Here is a 22,333-nt window from a genome sequence, read left to right on the forward strand (position 1 = left end):
CCCCCCCCCCCTCCTCGGCCAGCATATTTGGCCATATATTTTGGCAAGTTTCATTTCAAATTTTTTGTTTGGCAAAATCTGTTTGTTTATAGATTTTATTTGACGGATTTTAAAACAAAATTTTTAAATCGCAAAACTAGCTCTAGACTTATTTTTGGCTTAAAATATTACTGTTGGATTTTTTAACAAGTTCAAAAATTATCCCAAACTTTTCTATTTTATAAAATAAAAAAATAAACCACCATCTATTATGACTCAACTAATCCACCAGTTAGTTACTATCAATTTTTTTTGGACCGATGAATCTCGTATTATTATTGTAATTTGATTATTTTGATTAATTATAGTAGCTAGTAATTGTGTTATTAGCACTTTATATTAAAATATCAGGCTATAATTTTAGGATAGTGTATTAGTTCATTATAAAAATTATAATTTTATGCCAAACTTGTTCAGGACTATGATTTGTGATAATGATAATGAATGACATTGATGAAGGTTCAACATATACGGGATTAGCAAGTTTGTTTGTCTGTTGGATATTTTTGATAGTTTTTAAAACTTATGGATATAAGTCACTTTTCATGTTTTTTCAACAAAAAAAAAAGTGAAATACGTTTTGAAAGATGATGTCCTAACAAACATCTCCAAACCAAACTTCATTCAAATCAAATTTTTTAAAACAAATTTGAGAATTTATGGTCATACGCTAGCTTAAAGTCTACTACATAGCAACTTCTAATTTTGTTTTTCTTCCAAAACTCATGTAATTATTGGCTCGGCAATCCTTATTCAAATGTTCAATAATTTGCCCCCGGACATTCTCGGCTGGTTCTTGCATCTTAATTAATGTAGTAATATATGCATTGCCATACCAAAGCTCAACCAAATAATAACTATCCTAACCCAAAAGCTTTTGTTAGATTAGCACTTTCCCATACTCGACAATTCACTCCTGGACTTTGGACATTTGGTGACGAGCATTTCTTGAGGGAAAGAGAAAGTGCCAGATCAACCATAGTCATTCCTTATGATTCTATAGGTTTAGGACAGGAAGAGGCTAAACTCTACCCAAAGATGCTCTGCTAACTCTGTTAAGCAAGAGGACCCCTACAGCCCCACTGATATCGACGGAGCCCTACTGGTATTGACCGACCTGTTGCAATCCTATCTAGTCTACATGACGTTACTACAAAATTCTCTATATCAACACTACATGGTTGAAAAAATTCCTAGAAAATAACCTGTTGACAAGCAAGCCAGAAACTGGAAAATAGAGACGTCTGTCAACAAAGACCACAAAATAAAATTCTGCAAGAATGTTAAGAAATGGAACTGCAACTCTTCTTTTGTATAAGAGGAGCAGTTCAGCCCCGAATACAAATGAATTGAGCACAACTTTATCTGACTGGGAAAAATTTCAATCTCCTAAGATCTAGGATATGTGTTAATAATTACATTAAAAATTTGAGTATCCATCTTTCTTTAGTCAGCAAGCAAGGATATCGCAATTGTAACACTCAAATCAGCAAAATACTAGTAGTAATGATCAGAAAAATGACAGAAAATTCACACCTTGTCAGTGGGGATTCGAGTCTCAACTCAAAGAATCCAAGATTGCTTCAGTAATGGAATTAAATATACTCATCCACTCAAGACATCTTTTGCCTCCAACTGGAGGCTACAATTGTCTAGAGGCGAAGTACATTGTAGCAGTTCAAATTCTTCAAAATAGCCCAGTAAATGAAAAGACAAACCAATTGGTTCTTCCCTTTTATTCTAAATAACAGATGAACTCACAGAACCCACGCCACAGGGGGATCCAAAAACCGCTCATGAAGCCAATTAGTAGCCCCAGTAATCATTTCGAATTTCATCATCAAATTTCTTCTTTAACTCAGGATGCTTCTCAAAGTATTCTTCTGCTGTCATGGTACTGAGTTTTTTCTGTAAAACAAGACAGAGCAATGGTTGAATACACACATTGCGGAAAAGAATGATAAACTGATATGTTTATACGGAGATAGAGGAAATTAAGGGGCAACTCTGCATCACCTTCAACTCTTGGACTTCAGCAACTTCCTTTTCTAATCTTTCAGATTCCTTGAGAGATTTCTGCTCGGCTTCTTTCAGTTCCACCAACTGCAGTTTAGTGCAAAAAAAATGTAGCATTGAAGCTTTTAAAACATGTAAACAATATAAGCGGACACACGATCATAGGTGCCTATCATGAGTATGAATCTGATGACAGCCAATTGAAAATCAAGATTAGAAAGATGTAATTCACAAGATGATTCATGTATTGTTATCAGTTTATCACTTTGTTTAATACGTTCAACCAACTTTGCACGAATCGGTTGATCCCTTTCTGTAGTGGTTAACTACAGACTACCCATTAAGGTGTCAAATTAGCACAAAAGTAACATTTCAGATATTAGTTTAATTGATAAGACTATCTTACAACTAATTATTCCACCAGTATGACAACAGTAGTACAATAATTAGGAAAACAAAACAGATATTGCAAGACCAAACAATCAGGGGGGGGGGGGTAGGGGGGGGGGTTAGTATTGTGATTTTCCTTACCAAGGCATCAAACTTGGGTTTGTATTGAGGAGTAACTGTGTCCTCAAACTTGGGGATCTCAATGCCTACAAGACAACATTGTTCAAACCAATAAGTCCAGATAAAGAATACCTTAGCTTGAATGAGAATAACATAACATACATAAGTGATAATAGTTAACAGACTTCAGATAATTGTAATTGAAGCTTTCAATCTATACCAGGCATGAACTGCATAGATCCAATAGTGATAGAAGGAATCACATAGAAAACAATGTTGTCTAGACATCAGAATCAAAAAGTTCAACTGATTAAAATGAGAACTGCAAGGAGATAGGTAGGTGAAATTCATACAACTTTAAGGACTGCCTTCTATTTGTTAATCTTATATAATAACAGGAAGACAAGAACAAATCCAACAATGACAAGAAATACATCGGAAACGGTTTTTATGCTCCAAGAAAGCTACTAGCAAGTTGCAAGCTGATATTTAATTTTGTTAAGGCTTTTATTTAAGCAAGACTTGTTAAGGAAGTAATTCAACCTCCAGAGCAGTGTCAGAGCATACTGATCATTCAACATCCATTCATACACAAGAATTGTAACTTATTTTTGACAAGATTGCAGGTAAAATGTGTATCCAAATGGTGTTATTGAACAAGGGCAAAAAAATGAACAAGACCTAGCAAGAATTGCAATTAAGAGGGAGGACAAGAAAACACAATTGAAATTGCTTTTTTTTCCATGCTTCATTCGGGCACGGAAAATCTAAGGTTCTTATCATACTGGAGGACATACGTATTCTAACAGGAGCTATGGCATTCCAGAAAAATTCCCAATGAGACCAGAAAATTGCAGTGGATTGGGTCGTTGTTGGTCAAACACAGTGAAGTTTTGAATTAATGAGTTCAACTTATCAAAAGAAAAAAAAGACAAGGATTTCAAAGATTAAAAGAAAAACAGTCTAAAATGCTTTCATGATGCTGGTCAGTGGTAGGCAAACCAGATATAATACAATAAATCTGGAGCTCATAACATTAGCTTCTTTTTTCTTCTAAAAAAAAATAACATTAGCTTGATAGAAACATGGAGCTGCTATTGGTTATACCAGCTATTAATTTTTGGTTTGTTCAATTTTTAAAAAAAAATATGAATTAGTTTTCTAGAGTGAAAGGTTTTATGGTATCCTTGCAGTTGGATTGGGATGTCTCGTTTCTTTGGGTCCAAAACATATCTGGAAGTATTAAAAGGAGACCAAGTTTTAAACGAAACAAATCATTTATCTCATGACAACTCTACACAAGAATACTTCATATTCTTTACTTCAGAGTTTTGCATCAGACCTTAAGTTCAGACCTCTTCATTAATTTCAACTCCCCCTCATCCTGCACTAGCTACTTAAAGCATAACGTTCCAAATGTATTACTCTCACGTTGACAGCAATCAAGATTTCTCTCATTTGTGCCAAGTTATTCAAAATTTGTGTGCCTGGTGGAATTGACAGCTAAACAAAGATATAAAGTCTCTTACATACTTGGGACTAAGACAGAAGGAAATAATCTTTCTTAGCCAAGAAAATCAAAGAGATAAACCTGGAATCCTTAGAACAAGTTCAAATCTCAAGAGTATACTTGGTATTGCCGTATTGTGACTTAACTTTCACGTTACAAGATATCCCTTTTAAGGCTAATCTTTTATTGTATATTATTTACAAGTTAGTTCCCAGGAACAGTTCTATTTGTAGATGATTCATGGCGGAAATCCCAGGAATTATCAAGTTCTGGCACCTGACTTAACCTTAATTGCTCTAAACCTTCGCTACTATGGAGTAGTTAGCCACCAGCACGAATATTTAGCTTTTAAATAAAAAAATCAAGCTGTGGAACCTCGAGAAAATATACTAAAGGCCCATCTTTTATGATACATGACAGGGTCCACAAATGTACCAGAAGAACAGGTAAGCAGTAAACATTAAATATGAAAACTTATAAAAAGAATTACAGACTTTATGAAATAACTGCTCCAGCAGAAAACATAGTAAAAGTCTCCAAGTTATACACCACGTGAAAAGACAAATATAACCAAATGAGCACATATCTTTTTGGATAATCTTCAATTTTTTATAAAAGAGAAATCCCCCGAGGAACAACTAGGTCACGGTTTGAATCTCGGTGGATAATCCCCCCTCCCCCTCCCCCTCCCCCCAAATCTTTTTGAATAATCTTCATCACATCAAGAGAATGGAAAATGATCTCTTGTCTCACAAAAGAAAGTGCACAAATACGGAACTCTAGCACTTCATCCTTAGCTATTACTAGTGATGACCATGCATGTACTAATTGCCACACTAAAGTGCAACACTCTCAAGAAGAGGCATCCTTCAACAAGTATTTTTAGGAAAGTGTTCGGAAAATATGCGAGAAGAGTTTGACATTTTCTTTTAGGTGATGATTTGATTATTTCCCATACAAATCAAAAGGGAACTTTTTTAACGGAAATTGGACAGTACATGCTGCATATCTAATGTGCACGTTGCAGTAGATTCATCAACTAATAAAGTTCTTACTCAGGCATTTTCAAAAAGATGATTATAGCCACAAAAAAATCATCAAAAAGGGCTCTAACCAATATGAATTGGAAAGATTTGCTTGATGAGATCTAAACAAATATAAGAAACAATAAATCCTGTGCTTATTCATTCTCAAAAAAAAATCCTGTGCTTATATTCACTAGACAATGCTAAAAAGAACTTTTATGGTCAACACTTCTAACTCAGACTCTTAAAAATGCTTGGATGTTATGACCAAAGTGACTACTTCACCAAAGACAAAGTTAAGAAAAGATTGTAAACAAAAAAAGAAATTTGATGTTCCACATACTCTCATAGGCCTCTTTGTACATGTCTACCAAGCGAGAACCAATTCCTTTCCTGTAATATTCCCAGTTTATGGGCTCAGGCTCCTGCATGATTAAGAAGCAAAGATCCCTTAAGCATTAAAGCTCAAAATTCCACGTCCCAATCAATTAAATATATATTAGAAATGCCTGATTACTCAAAAGTGTAACAAAAAACAGAAACCAATGAAAAATCTACCAAAAAAAGATAATGATTAATCAGTAACACTACACTACTCCATGTATTAACTTTTATTAGGGAATATTCTAGTAGTTAATTCTCATTCAGAAGTACCACTAGTCAAAGCTGCAAATTTTATAGAAGAATAAAAGCTTTTAACATTTTTTTTTGATGAAGTAAGAGAATTGCATTAAAGGCATCAAGAAGATGCAAGAATAAAAGCTTTTAACATATCCCAAGATAGATTTAACTCAAGCCGTTTTCTCCAGTATGAAAATTCTTATTTGCATCAGCGAATCCAAAACTCTTAGAATAGTTAAGAGAAACCTCAACGAATTTTTTCTTCTACAGTAAGAAAATGGCTGAATTGGTAATGAAAAATTGGTAACACAAAGGCCCTTTCCCATACAAAAAGTCAACTGAGTTATGGACAAGCAAAGTTAGCCTATACAAGTATTCATGATACAGAACATTGTATAACAAACACCAAACACAATTCAACAGCCAAGTTTGCAATGTTTAGTTGAGAAACAAAGAAATGCGAAAATAATGTTGCAAGTCATACTACAATCAATTCAAGCAGTCCAATTAAATCCTTCAACCAACATAATCCCATAGCTCGCATAAGAACATATAGCAGTAAATGACCATATAACTACTACTCCCCCCCCCCCAACCCACACCCCTTTTGGCATGGGCTGAACCTAGTAGCTTATGCTCAAACAGTATATTTATGTTAAGAAATTCATTAAATATGTACAAATACTAAATTTCGATCCCAGTTATTAGCGCATTTAAAGTCGTTGTATCTAAAATCCAGAACCCATAAAGTTAAATTCCTGGTTGCACCTCTGGCTTTTATTCAATCAATCAATCAACTAAGCCTCAATACCAAACTAATTAGGACCGCTTTACAACCCTCTAAACCACAAGTCTCCAAAGCTCAAACGCTGAAGGACAAATCTCTAACCAAACCAAAAGGCACATTTCAATCAAAAAATGATCCGCCTTAGAACACTAGATACATTAAATCTACAGTTTTCAAACAAAAAAATTAAACAAACTAAGCACAGATCCGACAGTGAAACCCTAGATCTACATATAAATACGTATATATACACAGAGAAAAAGAGAGAGAAAATAATAAATCACCTGGCTGAACTTGGTCTGGAGTTGAGAGTTGACATCATCGAAGGCACGGCGAAGGTTAGAAAACTCCTTGCGAGCTTCATCGGTGACCAAAAGCTTCGCCATTCCTTCCCAATCAATAGTCCTACCGGCCTTGAATGTCACGTCGGCGATCTTCTTCCCCACTCCGCTCATTTTCGATCTCTCTTTTTTTCTCCTCTCTCTTCGGCAGCACAAATATGAAGCTCGTTTTTTGCTATCGTAATCTTTCGGCTGTGTTTGTTCGATATGCTATACCCAGGGCTTCCCTATTCTCTCTTTTCTTTTACCCCTTCTTTTTTTACTTTTAACTGCGCTTTCCTTTTTTCCCCCCTTTTTAGTAGCATGGGATTGACGAAATATAATGTATTTATTTATTATTTTTCTTTGTTTTCCAATATACATTTTGAATTTTGAACAAGGATAACTTACCAGGTTCTAAAAATACTAGAAGATTCTTATTTAATTATGAAACATGTACAAGAATTATATTTCGACCATTCACATAGTTCAGGAGCAAGTTTGACTTTTTTATGTTATTAAATTTTAAATACATGACAACAGATCATGCTAATTAGTTTTATTAGTCAATAAGTACAAATATAACCACTTTTTGTAACAACAAGGTCAAAAATAAAAAATTTAATATGACGATATACCCCTTAGTCGAGAAGCGGTACATTGTCTTTACAAATATAACACGATTATAAAGATACACTACCCAAGCAAAAATCAATAATTTAACATTTGTACATATTAATTTGGTCATAAGTATTTGCACATATTAAATTTCATCATTTAAATTTAAGTGACTTATCGAAATATCTGGTCAGTGGAGTTTGGAACTAGGATAAAAAAGGTGGTGACAAAGAATTTGGCTCACGTGAGAATTTTGTTTTGGTCTGTTAAAATTGGTTAACACTATTTGTCTAGAATTTAATGGAGACAAAAAGTGATAAGCTTAGGTAAACTTAAAGGACCAACATGTTAAAAGTAAATATAAAGGATCGCCTTTAAGCCTACTCCCAAACATAAAGGACCATTTTTGTAATTTTGTCGTGTGTTTGGAGATCCCTTTGAGCACCAAACAGCCAGAGACCAGATGCGCAATAGTGTCGTCAAGGGATTGATATTCTAGGAACGAACGAGAAAGAGAACTCAATAAGTAATTGGTACTTCGAAAAGGAAATAGGTCATTTTAGTTTTTAATAATCAAAGGATGATTGGCTTCAGAACATAAAAAGTACGCCTTCCAAGCTTCCTTCGGAAAATAGACTTTTTTCTCGGGCTACACCACCAAAAATGAAAGAAAGGAACTCCAAAGAAAATCTGGATATGGCGTCAATATCTTTGCCCGAAGACTCTTATATCATCTCCGGTTAAAGAAGGGCAGCTGTTGACACTCAATTTTGACCCTCCGTATTAAAAATTAACTTCTACAGGCTTCCTAGTAAAAAATAATAAAATGTAATTTTTGCATATTATTTGGCTATAATGCAATTTATTGATAATTGTTCCTATTTTCACAAAGTATATAATTTTTATCGTTTTATTGTGATTAGTTAAATACTGTTGAGATAAAAGATGTAACTTGAATGCAGGGTAGTTTGGTCTATTTATGTGCTAGTAGATTAGTGTGTTAGTTAGTTAGTTAATGATACACGTGATTGGTAAGTGAGGTGGCTATAGTAGTTCGTAAGTCCATATATATATATATATATATATATATTATAAAAGTGGGAACACCTTAAGTGAAAAGTTAAATTACCATAATACCCTTTTAAATAATTAATCTAAATATCTTAATGAATAATTAAATGGTGTTATCTATTTATAATTGGAAAAGACACCTGTTGGAACAATTTTAGGAGCATGTTCCACCTTTTGGAACAATAACCACCGTTTCAAGAACCCAACTTCAAAAGCCACCTTTTGGAACTTCAAATGAAACTTAGACAGACACTAAACTAGGAATATTAAACAGACACACCAAACGAGGGATCTTCCAGCGATAATTTATATTCTTTTCATCATCTAATAAATTTTCTACCTTTTTGTTGTTTAATTATTGTAGTCTTACTCGAAGAATATCTTGGCTTCAAATAATTTACTTCGATTCTCTCTTTTTGGACACAAATTACTCCCCAGGACCAGGAGTACGTCCTTGCTGAAATGCATACATGCTGGAAATTAGCTTGTGCATTTTCTGAAAACAATAACCTAGATCCTATGCGCGGAATACTGTGCTAAACCAAGGAAAAAGAATATGATGAAGAAATTTTGGTGAGGTTACTACTACTACATAATATTGAAGAGGAGATACAATGAATCTTTTTCTTCCTCTTTCATGGGGAAAAAGGAGAGTTATTAATTTGTCTGTCGACATGTTTTCATATTGTAGTAATTAATTTGTCTGTCTACATATTTTTATATTGCTTAAGGCATGGAGTTTATGGTGAAGAATGATGACTGTTATACTTTTTATGCTACATAATATTTGCTAGATTGCTATGTCAAAAACTAGATTCAATCAAACCCTAAGAAGTTCAGACCGTTATTTATTTAAAATTTTAGTTTACTATAGTTTGAAATTATTTTTATCAAAGGAAGACAAATTGAATAACTTTATTTATAAAAAAAATAATTTAACTTCTAACATCTAGATTATATTTTATTAATGTTGCAAAAGGAAGAATCTAAATATTGACTTAGTTGTATTGAATAAAGATTAAAAAAAAAACTTTTTTTGTCGATATTGATAAGAAAAGGTAAATTTCAAGAAGGAAATTAATTGTTCTTGAAATACAGTTTAGGATGAAGATAACCTTGCCAAGAAGGAGGGAAAATATTAAAGTACAATAATTAAATTTAAAGTCAAAAAAGATTAGTGATCTTTATTTTTACAATGAAATAAAGTATGAGCTGATTTAATTTTTAATGTTGTATTTAACGAAAAAGTATTATCAATGGTGGTGTCAATCTAAATGCCAACTTCAGTTCTCCATTTTTCTTATAATATAACATTCAAAATTTAATATCAATTTTTTCATTATTTTGATCCATAATTCTTCTTTTCTCAGTTATCTATATTTATATGACAATTATTCAATTGAAAAGAGTGTCAATGCAATTCACGCTATAGATAACGTCGTTTATTATATGTTCATCTAAATGATTATTATTTTCATAAATGTAAATATCTATTATTGATGTTAATAGCTCTATAATATGAAGCAGGTTATTGTTCAATCTAAACAAAAGGCTAATCAAGATAGGAACACTAATACTATTTACTCGATGTCATGATACACCAAATGGAACGGATAAAAGGAACATACAATAGGATCTATATATAAGGAAGTATTAAGTGAGAAATATTTTATTACATGTTAGTAACGCATAACATTTAAATAAGTAAAAGAAAAATATTCTCCCTATCTCAACTTACATGGCGGTGTTCGAATTTTAAGAGTCAAAAGATTTTTCGTTGACCATAATTTTATATATGCCTTTAAAAGTTTTAAAGTGATAGTACTAATTATTGTATAGTACTTTTCACGTAGTTGCCAAATATATATATTTGCTTCACAGAACTTAATTCTATGTTTGAGTTCAATAGTAACATGTATCTGATCAAAGTTTGATTCTTCTTTTTTATAGATTCAAATAATATCTAATTATTTTGACCTCAACAAACAAGTTGTCTAACGACGATCCACATTAGTCATTCATAGAGTTTATAATTTATTTTTCAACCATAATTGTTTAGTCAATACAAAACAGTTTATTATATGGTTCGGCATACACGTGCAACGCACGTGCCGAGAGACTAGTATATATATATATATATATATATATATATATATATATATACACACACACACACACACACACATAGCTTGTACAAGTAATGAGATACAGAGTATTTATTTTCCACTACTGTTCCATTCATCTTCATGTTCCTCTCCTCTCTTCTCCCTCGTTAGTTAGGGTTTCTATCTCTTCTCAAATCTCCATTTCAGCATGGTATCAGAGCTCGAGCTCTGAATCGAAGCTCGCAAATCGATCATGTGTCTTCTCCTCTATTCTATCTTCTTCTTTGCATTCTCGAAGCAATTGAGATCTCATTTTTCTGATTCGAAGCTCCAAAGTACTCAACAATGGCTATTGATGATTTGGAACATGACAATGCAATTGTCACGGCTGAAAACGTATCGCATGCATCCTCTGATGATGATTTCAAGGAAGGTGTTACAATTGCAGTCACGCACCCCCTATACCTGGCTCCCAGTGACACAGGTGGAATTTTATTGATTCCATTTCAGCTGACTGACACCAATAATTACTCCTTGTGGTATCGATCTATGCGTATTGCTTTACTTGGCCACGGTAAACTGCGCATTGTTGATGGCAAGTGGCCAAAAGAGCGATTTTGTGAGAAGTATTGGTATCAATAGGAATGATGCAATGCATTTGTGTTGTCATGGTTGATGAACTTAGTTTGCACCAACCGTAATCAGTGGTATTGCTTATGCCACTAGTGCAGAGAAGATGTGGATGGATTTACAAGAGAGGTTTGACAAAGAGAATGATACTCGTTGCTACAATTTGCACAAGGAAAATGCTACCCTAAGTCAAGGTACTTCCTCTATCTATGTCTATTGTTCCAGGCATAAGGACCTGTGGGATGAGTCTAAGTCTGTAATACCCACACCTAGTTGTGATTGTGTCAAGACAAAGGAATTTGTTGTACATTTACGAAAGCAAAAAGTATATCAGTTGCTAATGGGCTTGAATGACTCTTACTCTCAAACTCGTAGTCAAATACTTACGATGAAGCCACTTTCTTCAATGAATCAAGCATATCCATGCTTACGAGTGATGGAGGTCAAAGAGTTGTAGCTACTTCTGCTGGTATTTTAGGACCTTCACCTACTGTAAATGCACATCGTTATGATTCAACTGCACTATACAGTGCTAAGCCTAGACATTTAGGAAGAACTATAACATTCAGTGTGAGTTTTGCAAAATGAAGGGGCACAGTAAAAAAAATTGCTTCGAAATCATAGGCTATCCACCATATTATAAATTCAAAAAGAAAGGGGGAGCTGGGGCTTATAATGCAATGGTCGAACCTGGATACACTATGCCTATGTACTCCAATCATGTCTCAGACTATGTTCCTCAGCATACACCAATGCCTCATATGCCTACATATCAAAATACCATCGGACCATGAATCAAGGAGCTGAGTATTCTCAAGCTATAAGTCAGGCACATGGTCACTCTGGCCCTTAAGCTCAAGCAGGATCATCTTCTATACATGCACAGGGGACTTCCACAAGTTCCCCTCTACAGACTTAAGGAAGTGATTTTCCTTTCACAAAAGAATAGTATGATCAGATAATGAAGATTATGAATAATTCAGCTTCCTCTACTCAGGCAAATGTGGTAGGTACTAGAGCTGCTCTCTTAGTATCTACTATTCCACAAGAATGGATTATTGATACTGGAGCAACTAATCATATGGTGTCAGATGCTAACTTGCTCACTAAGAATTCTGTAGTTGCTCCCTCTAAGTCTAGGAGACCCTTATTACCTAATGGAGATGTCACCCAAGTAATTCACACTGGTGACAGTAATATTTCAGACAGAAGCACTCTGATAGAAGTTTTCTATGTACCTCAGTTCAAGTTCAACTTATTATCAGTCTCCAAAGTGACAAGTGATCTTAAATGCTTTGCTTCCTTTTATCCTGATTTGTGTGTCTTTCAAGATCTCTTCAGTGGTAGGAGGAGGGAGATTGGTAGAGAAAGAGATGGTCTATAGTTTTTGCAGAGATATGGTGGTAAGAAGTTCACTGCAGTCTGTTTAGCTGCTACTGGAATAAAATCAAGACAGGGTGACACTACAACTGATGTTGCCTTGTGGCATGAAAGACTAGGCCATGTATCTAGTATTATTCTTAGGAAACTGTTTGCTGTCAAACTAGATCAATGACAATTTCAATAAACGTAGTGTATGTCCCCGTGCTAGGAAAACCAGGTTGTTTTTCCTTCTAGCTGTATTAAGACTGCTGCTCCTTTTGATCTAATAAATCTTGATGTTTGGGGTCCATATAACTGTGCAACCTTTGGGCAATAAGTATTTTCTGACAATTGTTGATGACATTACTAGGATGACTTGATTATTTCTACTGAGCTCAAATATGATATATGTGTGGTGCTTACTCAGCTTATTGTGTTTATTCAAACTCAGTTTAACAAAATTGTGAAAGCAGTCAGGTCAGACAATGATTTTGAGTTTGTCAACTCTAACTGCACCACATTGTTTCAGAAGTATGTCATCATCTATCAAAGAACCTGTGCCCTCAAAATGGAGTTGTTGAGAGAAAGCAAAGACACTTCTTAGAAGTCACACGAGCTTTAAGGTTTCAGATCAATATTCCCATCAAGTACTGGGGGCATTGTGTGCTTGCAGTAGTGTACATCATAAATAGGATGCCATCTTCTGTTCTTCATGGTCTTTCTCCCTTTGAAATGTTGTATGGTAGGGCACCTAATCTGGGCCACTTAAGAATTATTGGTTGCTTGTGCTATGCCAAGCAAGTTCATGAAACAGATAAACTTATGCCCAAAGCTAAGCCAGTTGTTCTTATGGGCTTCTCTGATACTCAGAAGGCCTACATTCTTTTGGATTTTTCTTCTAATTGTTTTTCTATCAACAGGGATGTCTCCTTCAGGGAAAATATATTTCCCTTCAAAGATATCACATCCACAGCACCTCCTATTTTCTTGCCTCCTGATTTGTCCAGTTCTAGTGAAGAGCAGCCTTCACTTCCTTCTGTTCGTGCTAGACATGAGTCTACTGATTCTTCTCTTTTGCACCAGTAAGCACTAAATGTAGTGCCTTCTACATTTCCTCCTACTACTCAGAACTCCACTGTTATGAGGAGATCTTTGAGGACAAGGCAGGCTCCTATATGGATGAAGGACTTTGTGTCACAACCAGGACACAAGTCTGTTCCCTATTCCATTGCTAACTATGTGTCCTATGATGGAATTTCTTCCTAGTATCAAGCCTATTTGACAACATTCTCTGCAATCCAGGAGCCTACTACTTTTGAACAAGCTGCTTAAGATCCTAGGTGGGTTGAAGCTATACAAGCTGAAATTGCTGCATTAGAATCCAATCACACCTGGGATGTGGTGCCCTTACCCGAAGGCAAGGTGCTTATTGGATGCAAGTGGATCTATAAGGTGAAGTACAAAGCTACATGAGAGATGGAGAGATTCAAAGCCGGGCTGGTAGCCAAAGGGTACAACCAGCAGAAGGGCATTGGCTATCAAGAGACATTTAGCCTAGTAGTTAAGATGGTTACTGTTAGAACTATCTTCGTTGTGGCTGCCTCTGAACATTAGCACATCTATCAAATGGATGCGTACAATGCTTTTCTTCAACGGGACCTACATGATGAGATCTACATGACCTTACCACAGGGCTTTCAGAGTCAGAGGGAGACAAGACCAGCATGCAGACTCTTGAAATCCCTGTATAGGCTCAAACATGCACCAAGATAGTGGAATGCTAAGTTGTTTGAGGCACTTCTGAGGTTTGGCTTTATGCAAAGCCAACATGATCACTCCTTGTTCATCAAAGGATTAGGAGAACATATCATAATCATCTTGGTTTATGTTGATGACATGCTCATCACTGGGCCTAACCTGACATTAATATCTGAGACGAAGACCAAGCTGCAGCTGACACTCAAAATGAAAGACCTAGGAGATCTTAAATATTTTCTTGGCATTGAGTTTGCCAGGTCACAACAAGGCATTCTAATGCACCAAAGGAAGTACACTCTAGAGCTAATTTCTGAACTTGGACTGGGAGCAGCAAAACCTGCAGCAACACTTATTAAAGCCAACATCAAACTAACCACTAAGGAGTATGATGAACACACTAGCAGCTCTAATGCAATTGATGATGAAGTGTTAACAGACATCATCCAGTACCAAATGCCAGGCATATCATGTAGTGTTCAGACACTAAGCCAATTTATGCAGAAACCAAAAAAGATCACACTTAGAAGCTGCTCAAAAGGGTGGTCAGATATGTTAAAAACCAACCAAGATAAGGCACACTGTTGTCTAGCAAACAGTGGAACAATATCACTGCCTATTGTGATGTAGACTGGGCAACCTGCCCTATCACTAGAAAGTCAGTAATAGGCTACTTCATCAAGTATGGTGACTCTCTGATATCCTGGAAGTCAAAGAAACAAAGCACCATTTCTAGGAGCTCTGCAGAATCTGAGTATAGAAGCATTGCATCAACTGTAGCTGAACTGGTGTGAAATACTTGGTTTGTTCAAAGACATTGGTTTAGAGGTTGGCCTCCCTATGAACATCTACACTTATAGTAAAGCAACAATTCAAATAGCTGCCAACCCAGTATTTTATGAACGAACTAAACACGCTAAAATAGACCTTCACTTTATAAGGGAAAAGATACATAATGGTCTTGTACAAACAGAATATGTAGCTACAAAGGAGCAATTAGCAGACATTCTAACCATAGGTCTACCACGAGTGTAACATGAGTATTTAATGTCTAAGCTAGGTGTATTTGATGTCTTTCTACCACTTAGCTTGAGGGGGAGCGTTGAGATAAAAGATGTAACTTGAATACAGGGTAGTTTGGCCTATTTATGTGCTAGCAGATTAGTGTGTTAGTTAGTTAGTTAGTTAATGATACATGTGATTGGTTAGTGAAGTGGTTATAGTAGTTAGTAAGTCATGTATATATATACATAGCTTGTACAAGTAATGATACAGAGTATTCATTTTTCGCTACTGTTCCATTCATCTTCATGTTCCTCTCATCTCTTCTCCCTCGTTATTTAGGGTTTCTATCTCTTCTCAAATCTCCATTTCAGCAAATACTACGAGTTTTGTGCATTTTTTTGAAATTCAAAATAATTTATTGATAATTGTCCTACTTTTCAAATACTAGTATTTTCTACCCTTCAAAAATAAATAATAACTACCACAATATTATTGTAGTAGTTGGCAATTTTAATAAATATTACTAGCCGTGTTTTTAAATTAAATAATCATCTTTTAAATCGTAGCACACTCTATTAATTACATGAAAGCCGGTAAAATTTATTTTAAAAAACGGATCAAATCCAGTCAAACTCAATATCCCGTCAACACCATGATGTGACAAGACATCTTGATGTGACTTGCCACACGAGAAAATTAATATTACAACCATTAGAATGACTCAATAAACCTAACCGTCTGATATTAGCATAGTGAACTTGCACAATTATTAACAACGGAAAAGGGTTATATTTGCCCATGTACTACTAAAAGTTAGTTATATTTATCCTCCTTTAATGTATCTGATGTTAAATATCCTCGTTGTTATCATTTTGAACATAATTACCCCTCTCACTAACAGGCCAATGGACCCACCTTCTACATTTCCATCTCTTCAATACCCGATTATTAGCCAACCCATTTCAAAATTCAGATCTTTCTTCGCCAAAGAGAAAATCGAACTATGTGAATCTTCATCATCTCACCCCCTCCCTTCTTTCCCACCCCACCCAAAATCTCAAAAAGTCATATCAAGATACTCGCTGGTGCTATGCCAATTTCATCCAAAAATCCATAATAATTTTCATTTCAAATCTGTAGCATCTTCTTAACACACATCTATGCCAGTTCCATTCACCATCAAGATCCAAATCCAAATAGTGAACCATAAACTATTTTTCTTTCTGAAATTTATAGTTATAGCTCTTGTTCTATCTCTTTTTTTCGTTTTCTCCTTTTTTCGGTTTCACCATCCTTGTGCTTCTCTATTTCCTCGTCACCTTCACTGCCTTTCACCGCCATTGAAATATGTGGTTAAACTATATAAATTTCAATCAAAAACTCAAAATGGAAAAACCCAACAAAAGTTCCTAAATCAATCAAAAATAAAATTGAGCAAAACTCTGATTTTTCCATGAATCTTAAATTACGCAATTGAAAGTAAAAATGTAGGTAAGCAGATCACTTACAACAGTTAAATCAATAAAAACATGATATAATAAAGCAGAGTATAACATGAATGCGGAAATAAAGGTAATACAAGCCAAGCGACAGTAATAATAAAAGCATAACCAGATAGTACAGAGTCATGAGCTCTAACAAAACACATAATAATATCTCAAAGTACAATACAATTCAGATAGTAAAATGGCAGCATCAATGTAAAGAAAGGACTCCAAGGGATTGCGATGGTCAATGCAGGTCTATCTTGAATCCTGGCGGTCGATGAAGCTCTCACTGCCTAGATCCACTACCTCCAACACCTGGATCTGTACAAAAATATGCAGAAGTGTAGTATGAGTACACCACGGTCGGTACCTGATAAGTATCAAGACTAACCTCGGTGAAGTAGTGACGAGGTTGAAGTAATGTGATACTCACTAGTCAAAATAACTTGTGCAATAAATCAAAGACTGACAATAAAAATATAACAAAAAACAATAGCAGTAACCTCATCAAATTAAGTGATAACAATTCAATGCAAGTAAAGGCTCCGTTTCAACAACAAGTCATCATAAAGAAACACACACAAATAACACCTAGTGCCTACTTTTTATCACAACAACAATAGCCACATGTATCACTCCATTCTAACAAAATTATAATAGCTACCCGTATAGTTCCGCCCTGAGAATATCGCAATAGCCATCGCTCTGCTCTGACAATATCACATAGCCACCTATATCGTTCCGCCGAACATGCCACATATGCCACAAAAATCACAAAAAAAATATTCAAGGTTTCATCACGGATATGAATTTATAATTTAGCAACATGGTGCACAAGGACATGCAAATAGCAATATACGGATGTGTACTTAACAAATAAAGTACTATCACTATTAAAACAAATGTAGTTATCATGTTCACATATCCACAAAGTGATGGAGCATATTTCATATACAGTACATCCCTAAATTAAGACATATCAATAACCTAAGTTCTAACCCGGTCATAATCCACAAATAGCACCCGTGTACAAGCTCGTCACATCTTGTGCACGTCGCTTTTCATATAACCAAATAAGCAATTTAGGGCCAAATCCTAAGGGGTATTCCCTCACACAAGTTTAGGCAAGTTACTTACCCCAAACAAGCCAAATCAATACTTTAGAAAGCCCTTGCCTCTCGAATCGTCCTCCGAACGGGTCAAATCTAGCAATAAACAACTCAATAATATCAAACACGGATGTAGAATCTGGTTCCAATTAATAAAGCTCCGATCTCTATCAAAAATTAAAAGTCAACCAAAGAGTCAACCCGGGCCCGCCTCCAGGAACCTGACAAAGGTCAGAAATATCGAACACCCTATGAGTCCAACCATACAAGTTCATCCAAATCTGACTCCGAATCGGGGGTCAAATCCCCATTTTTATTTTAAAAAATTTTGAAAAATCCCTAATTTCTTCATTTAGATTCATTATTCAAATGCTAAAACATTCAAGTTGGAATCATGAATAATAACCAAGTCCGAGTCAAAAAAAACTTACCCCAATCTAAATCGTGAAAATCCCCTAAAAAAATCACCCAAATCCAAGCTACCAATCTCAAAATATAATAAAATAACCCAAACCCTCGAAATAGAGTACTTAAGTATCTACCAGTGATACCCTTCGCGATTGCGGGACCTACTTTGCGATTGCAAAGGCCAAGTTCTTACCCAAACGCGAGGACCTAGACGCGAACACAGTGCCTTCGTCTATTGAGCATACACGAATGCGGTACCTGATACGCGAAGGCTAAAAGCCCGACAAACCCATCTGTCCTTCCCTTCTACGCGAATATGATATCCAGGACGCGAACGTGAAGGCCACTGCCCCCTTGCTCTATGAATGCGACACACCTATCGCGAATGCGAAAAGCAAATATCACCAGCCGCCAAGACACTCTCCGCGATCGCGAAGCCCTTCTGCGATCGCGATTAACACCAAAACCCTAGAAGACAGCTGATCTAAAACAACGGGAAATGGTCTGAAACCCATCCGAAACACACTCGAGGCCCCGGGGACGCTGTCCAATCACACCAACTAATACCAAAATATAATACGTACCTACTCGAGGCCTCAAATCACATAAAATAACATCAAAAACACAAATCATATACCAATTCAAGCTTAATGACCTAATCCAAATTTTCGAATTACAAACTTACACCGAACATGCCTAAACAACTCGGAATGACCTCAAATTTCATACACAAGTCATAAATCACTATACGAACCTACTCCAAGGCTCGAAGCCAAAACGAACATCGATAACCATAAAGTCAACTATAGGTCAAACCTATGAACTTCTAAACATTCAAACTTCCAACTTCGCCAATTAGAGCTAAATTCGAACATACATCTAAGTCCAAAATCACCATCCGGACCTAGCAGAACTACTAAAAATCCGATCTGAGGTCAAATACACAAAAGTTAAACTTGGTCAATACTTCCAACTTAAGCTTCCAAACTAGGAACTAAGTGTTACAATTCAATCCCAAACCTCTCCGAAACCAAACCAACTGTCCCCGCAAGTTACATAACCACAAATAAGCACACGGAAAGGATCAAATAGGGGATGGTACTCAAATATACAAAACGACCAGCCGGGTCATTATATTCAACCGGTCTCTGTAGCTTGTGACTACCTGTTGATCTATGAGTTTTGCCAGCGATCATGGAATTTTATCATCATTTTAGGGTGATGCAATATAGAGAGAATATAAATTGTAAATTCAGAGAAAAAAGAGAGAGAATGTCAGAGATGGTGAACGGAAAAGTTGGCCCTTTTGTAAAAATCGGAAAGGACAGGTCAAGGAAAGTGGGTATGGTTGGCTAATAACCAGGTATTGAACAGATTGCCTCCACGTGGAAATGTAGAAGGTGGGCCCGTTGGTCCATTACTAAGAGGGGTAATTATGTTCAAAATGGTAACGGCGAGAGTATTTAACATCCAATACATTAACAGAGGATAAATATAACTAATTTTAATAGTACAGTAGGCAAATATAACCCTTTTCCGTTGTTAATAATTGTGAGCACGTGATTTTTGCCTTGCTTAAATTACTCCTATAGAATTCATTAAAATTAGGATTTTTTTTTTCTTATTTGAATTTTAGGGAATTAACTGCATGATTTTTGTGATTGTTTGCATGTTTGTGCATTTTTTTTAATTAATTGATGTAATTCATGAAAAATACAAAAATAGCATACTTGCATCTAAGACCCAATTCTAGATTTTTTTTAGTTAGTTAGTATCACAAAGATGGAAGAAAATAACCAAAAATAGTCCCTTTTTACATTTTTACTTTTACTTTTGATTTTTCCTTAGTTTTCTCTTAAATTATGATTTAGTTAATTTTTGAAATTTAATTAGTTTAATTTTAGAGTTAAATCAGGTCTTTTAATTAATTTTGTATTTTTTACAAAAATCAGAAAAATGAATGAAAAAAAAGAAGAGAAAATTAAAGGAAAATAATAGGCTTAATAAAATACCCAAGTTTTGGGCCATTTTAATAGCAGCCCACATCAGAACCCAAGCCAAACCCCCCAAACCCGGTCTCAATCCAGTCCAAACCCAAAATCCTACCCGGTCCAAACCCCTTTCCCACCTAAACGACGTTGTTTTGGCGGAATTTAATCAGGACCGTCGAGGTTGCTTGATCGGACGGTACTGAAGCCCACCTCATTAGGTATTTAAGTGTCCAAACGTTACCCCCCCCCCCAGACCCCCTACCCATCGTCTCTAACACCCTAACACATACCACCGCTTGCCACTGTCTACCGCCGTTCGCCGCCGGCCGGAAATCGCCTCCGCCGGCGGCCAGTCTCCAAATAACCCCAAAATTACACCACTACCCCATCTCAACCTCCTCGTTACGAATCTAACATTACTTTCTTTCGAATCATCGCCAATCTCCTTGAATATTGAATTAAAATTCCGGCCAAAAATCCTAAATCCTCCAAATCCAACCAAAATCACACCCTATAGCCTCCTTGACCTCCTCATCCCGAATCTCGAACCAAAACCCTTCAAATCCAAGTGAAACCCCATGAATTTCAAATCTAGGGTTCGAAAATTTCAACCTGTTTTGGGAGTTTCAAGTATTCGAGTGATTTTTAATTAATGTTATATGTCTATTTTTGACAAAATAGACATATAACATTAACTAAAAATCAAATTCGAGGTCCGCCCAAATGAAGACCAAAATCAGTAAGTTTTTCTTGAATTTCTTTTTCTTTCTTTTATCTGTAGATTTTCCTTTTTTATGCATTAGCTTTCTGATTTTTGTTTTGTTTTTGTTCGTCTCAGTATGTTTTCTATTTTAGGATTGATTTAGGGTTTGATTGGTTTTTGATTACTTAGTTTGATTAGTTTAGTTTGATTAGTCAGTATTTTTGCCTATGTTGCCATTTTGTTGTTAGTTTTTGTTTGAGCATTAGTTTCTGATTTCTCATCTTCTGTTTACATTTATGTGATTTCAATTGTTCTTAGTTTGGCTTGCTTGATATTAGAATTAATTTTGTCCAGGTTTAATTCTATAGTTAGTTTGGATTTTTGATACTCTTAGTTCAATTTTAGGTTTTCTTTTAGTATAATTTGAGGTGTTTGGATATAGCTGATTAATCCAGTTTTGTTTTGTTTAATTGTAGTCAAATCCTGACCAAGGTAAGAGGGTTGGGGTTTAGTTTGATTAGGCTATGTAATTTAGGGGTAAGGACAAGGGTAGTATAGGCATTCCTAAATAGAAAACAATGTTGTAGTTGAAACTAGAACCTCCTAGAATCTTCTAGAGGAGGGTTTTAATTAGAATTTCAATAGTTTAGTGTTTAACTTGAGAAACAAGTCAAAACCTTAGGGACTAACTAGCTAAAAATTAAAAATAAAAGAGGGGCTAAGGGTGTAAACTGAAAATCTAAGAGAGCCCTCAATTTCTGCCTATAAAAGGCAGTCTCTACTGCCTTGTTTCACAAGTTTTAGAATATGAAAAATCCCCACAAATTTCTAGAAGGTTTAAAAATCTGGAAAAAAATCCACACAAGTTCTGGAAGATCTGAAAATTCCTCCCAAAAGTTTCTACAAGTTTGAACATCTGAAAAATTTGAATTCCAAATTCAAAACCAAATTTTTTTTTTTTGAAATCTGAGAAAACATTTCATTCTAGATCTAGATTTCCAAAAAACCAAAAAGATAGCACCAAAAATCCCAAAAGTTCTGTTCCCTTATAGTTTTCTTACAATAATTTCAGTTTCAGCTCTTAATTTGAACCTCTAGCTTAGATTCAGTTGACAAAAATGGCTGGAATAATCCTGATCCAGTAATTGTGGTCTTCAAAAGTTCCTGAGATCATTTCTGGTTGTTTTGAGCTCATTCGAGTTAGTTTTAGATGTTCATTGGTTTTTCTCATTTGAAGTTAGCGGCTATTCATTGACATATC

The 22,333-nt window shown here is 35.3% G+C and overlaps 2 protein-coding genes across 2 annotated transcripts; one reads left to right on the top strand and one right to left on the bottom strand.

Annotated features, from left to right (window-relative positions):
- Positions 1,526-7,118, bottom strand: LOC109233999 (ATP synthase subunit d, mitochondrial). Its single transcript, XM_019399816.1, has 5 exons — positions 6,793-7,118; positions 5,444-5,525; positions 2,587-2,651; positions 2,056-2,142; positions 1,526-1,947 (listed from the first exon to the last, which is right to left on the bottom strand). Exons 1-5 carry the CDS (start codon positions 6,961-6,963, stop codon positions 1,846-1,848), a joined length of 507 nt encoding a protein of 168 aa, XP_019255361.1. The 5' UTR covers positions 6,964-7,118; the 3' UTR covers positions 1,526-1,845.
- On the top strand, positions 14,511-15,163 carry LOC109234631 (uncharacterized mitochondrial protein AtMg00810-like). Its single transcript, XM_019400701.1, has 2 exons — positions 14,511-14,832; positions 15,000-15,163. The coding sequence occupies exons 1-2, from the start codon at positions 14,511-14,513 to the stop codon at positions 15,161-15,163; spliced, it is 486 nt and encodes a 161-aa protein (XP_019256246.1).

Source organism: Nicotiana attenuata, chromosome 11 (genome assembly GCF_001879085.1).
Source record: "Nicotiana attenuata strain UT chromosome 11, NIATTr2, whole genome shotgun sequence".
Classification (NCBI taxonomy): domain Eukaryota; kingdom Viridiplantae; phylum Streptophyta; class Magnoliopsida; order Solanales; family Solanaceae; genus Nicotiana; species Nicotiana attenuata.

Bases quoted from the DNA above. Each gene is read 5' to 3' on its own strand.
- LOC109233999 (XM_019399816.1), bottom strand. From the start codon at position 6,963: ATGAGCGGAGTGGGGAAGAAGATCGCCGACGTGACATTCAAGGCCGGT. The intron at 2,143-2,586 runs GTAAGGAAAATC...ACTAAACTGCAG, and splicing joins AACCCAAGTTTGATGCCTTG to TTGGTGGAACTGAAAGAAGC. The intron at 1,948-2,055 runs GTGATGCAGAGT...CTTGTTTTACAG, and splicing joins CTGAAGTCCAAGAGTTGAAG to AAAAAACTCAGTACCATGAC.
- LOC109234631 (XM_019400701.1), top strand. From the start codon at position 14,511: ATGCTCATCACTGGGCCTAACCTGACATTAATATCTGAGACGAAGACC. The intron at 14,833-14,999 runs GCATATCATGTA...ATTGTGATGTAG, and splicing joins CATCCAGTACCAAATGCCAG to ACTGGGCAACCTGCCCTATC.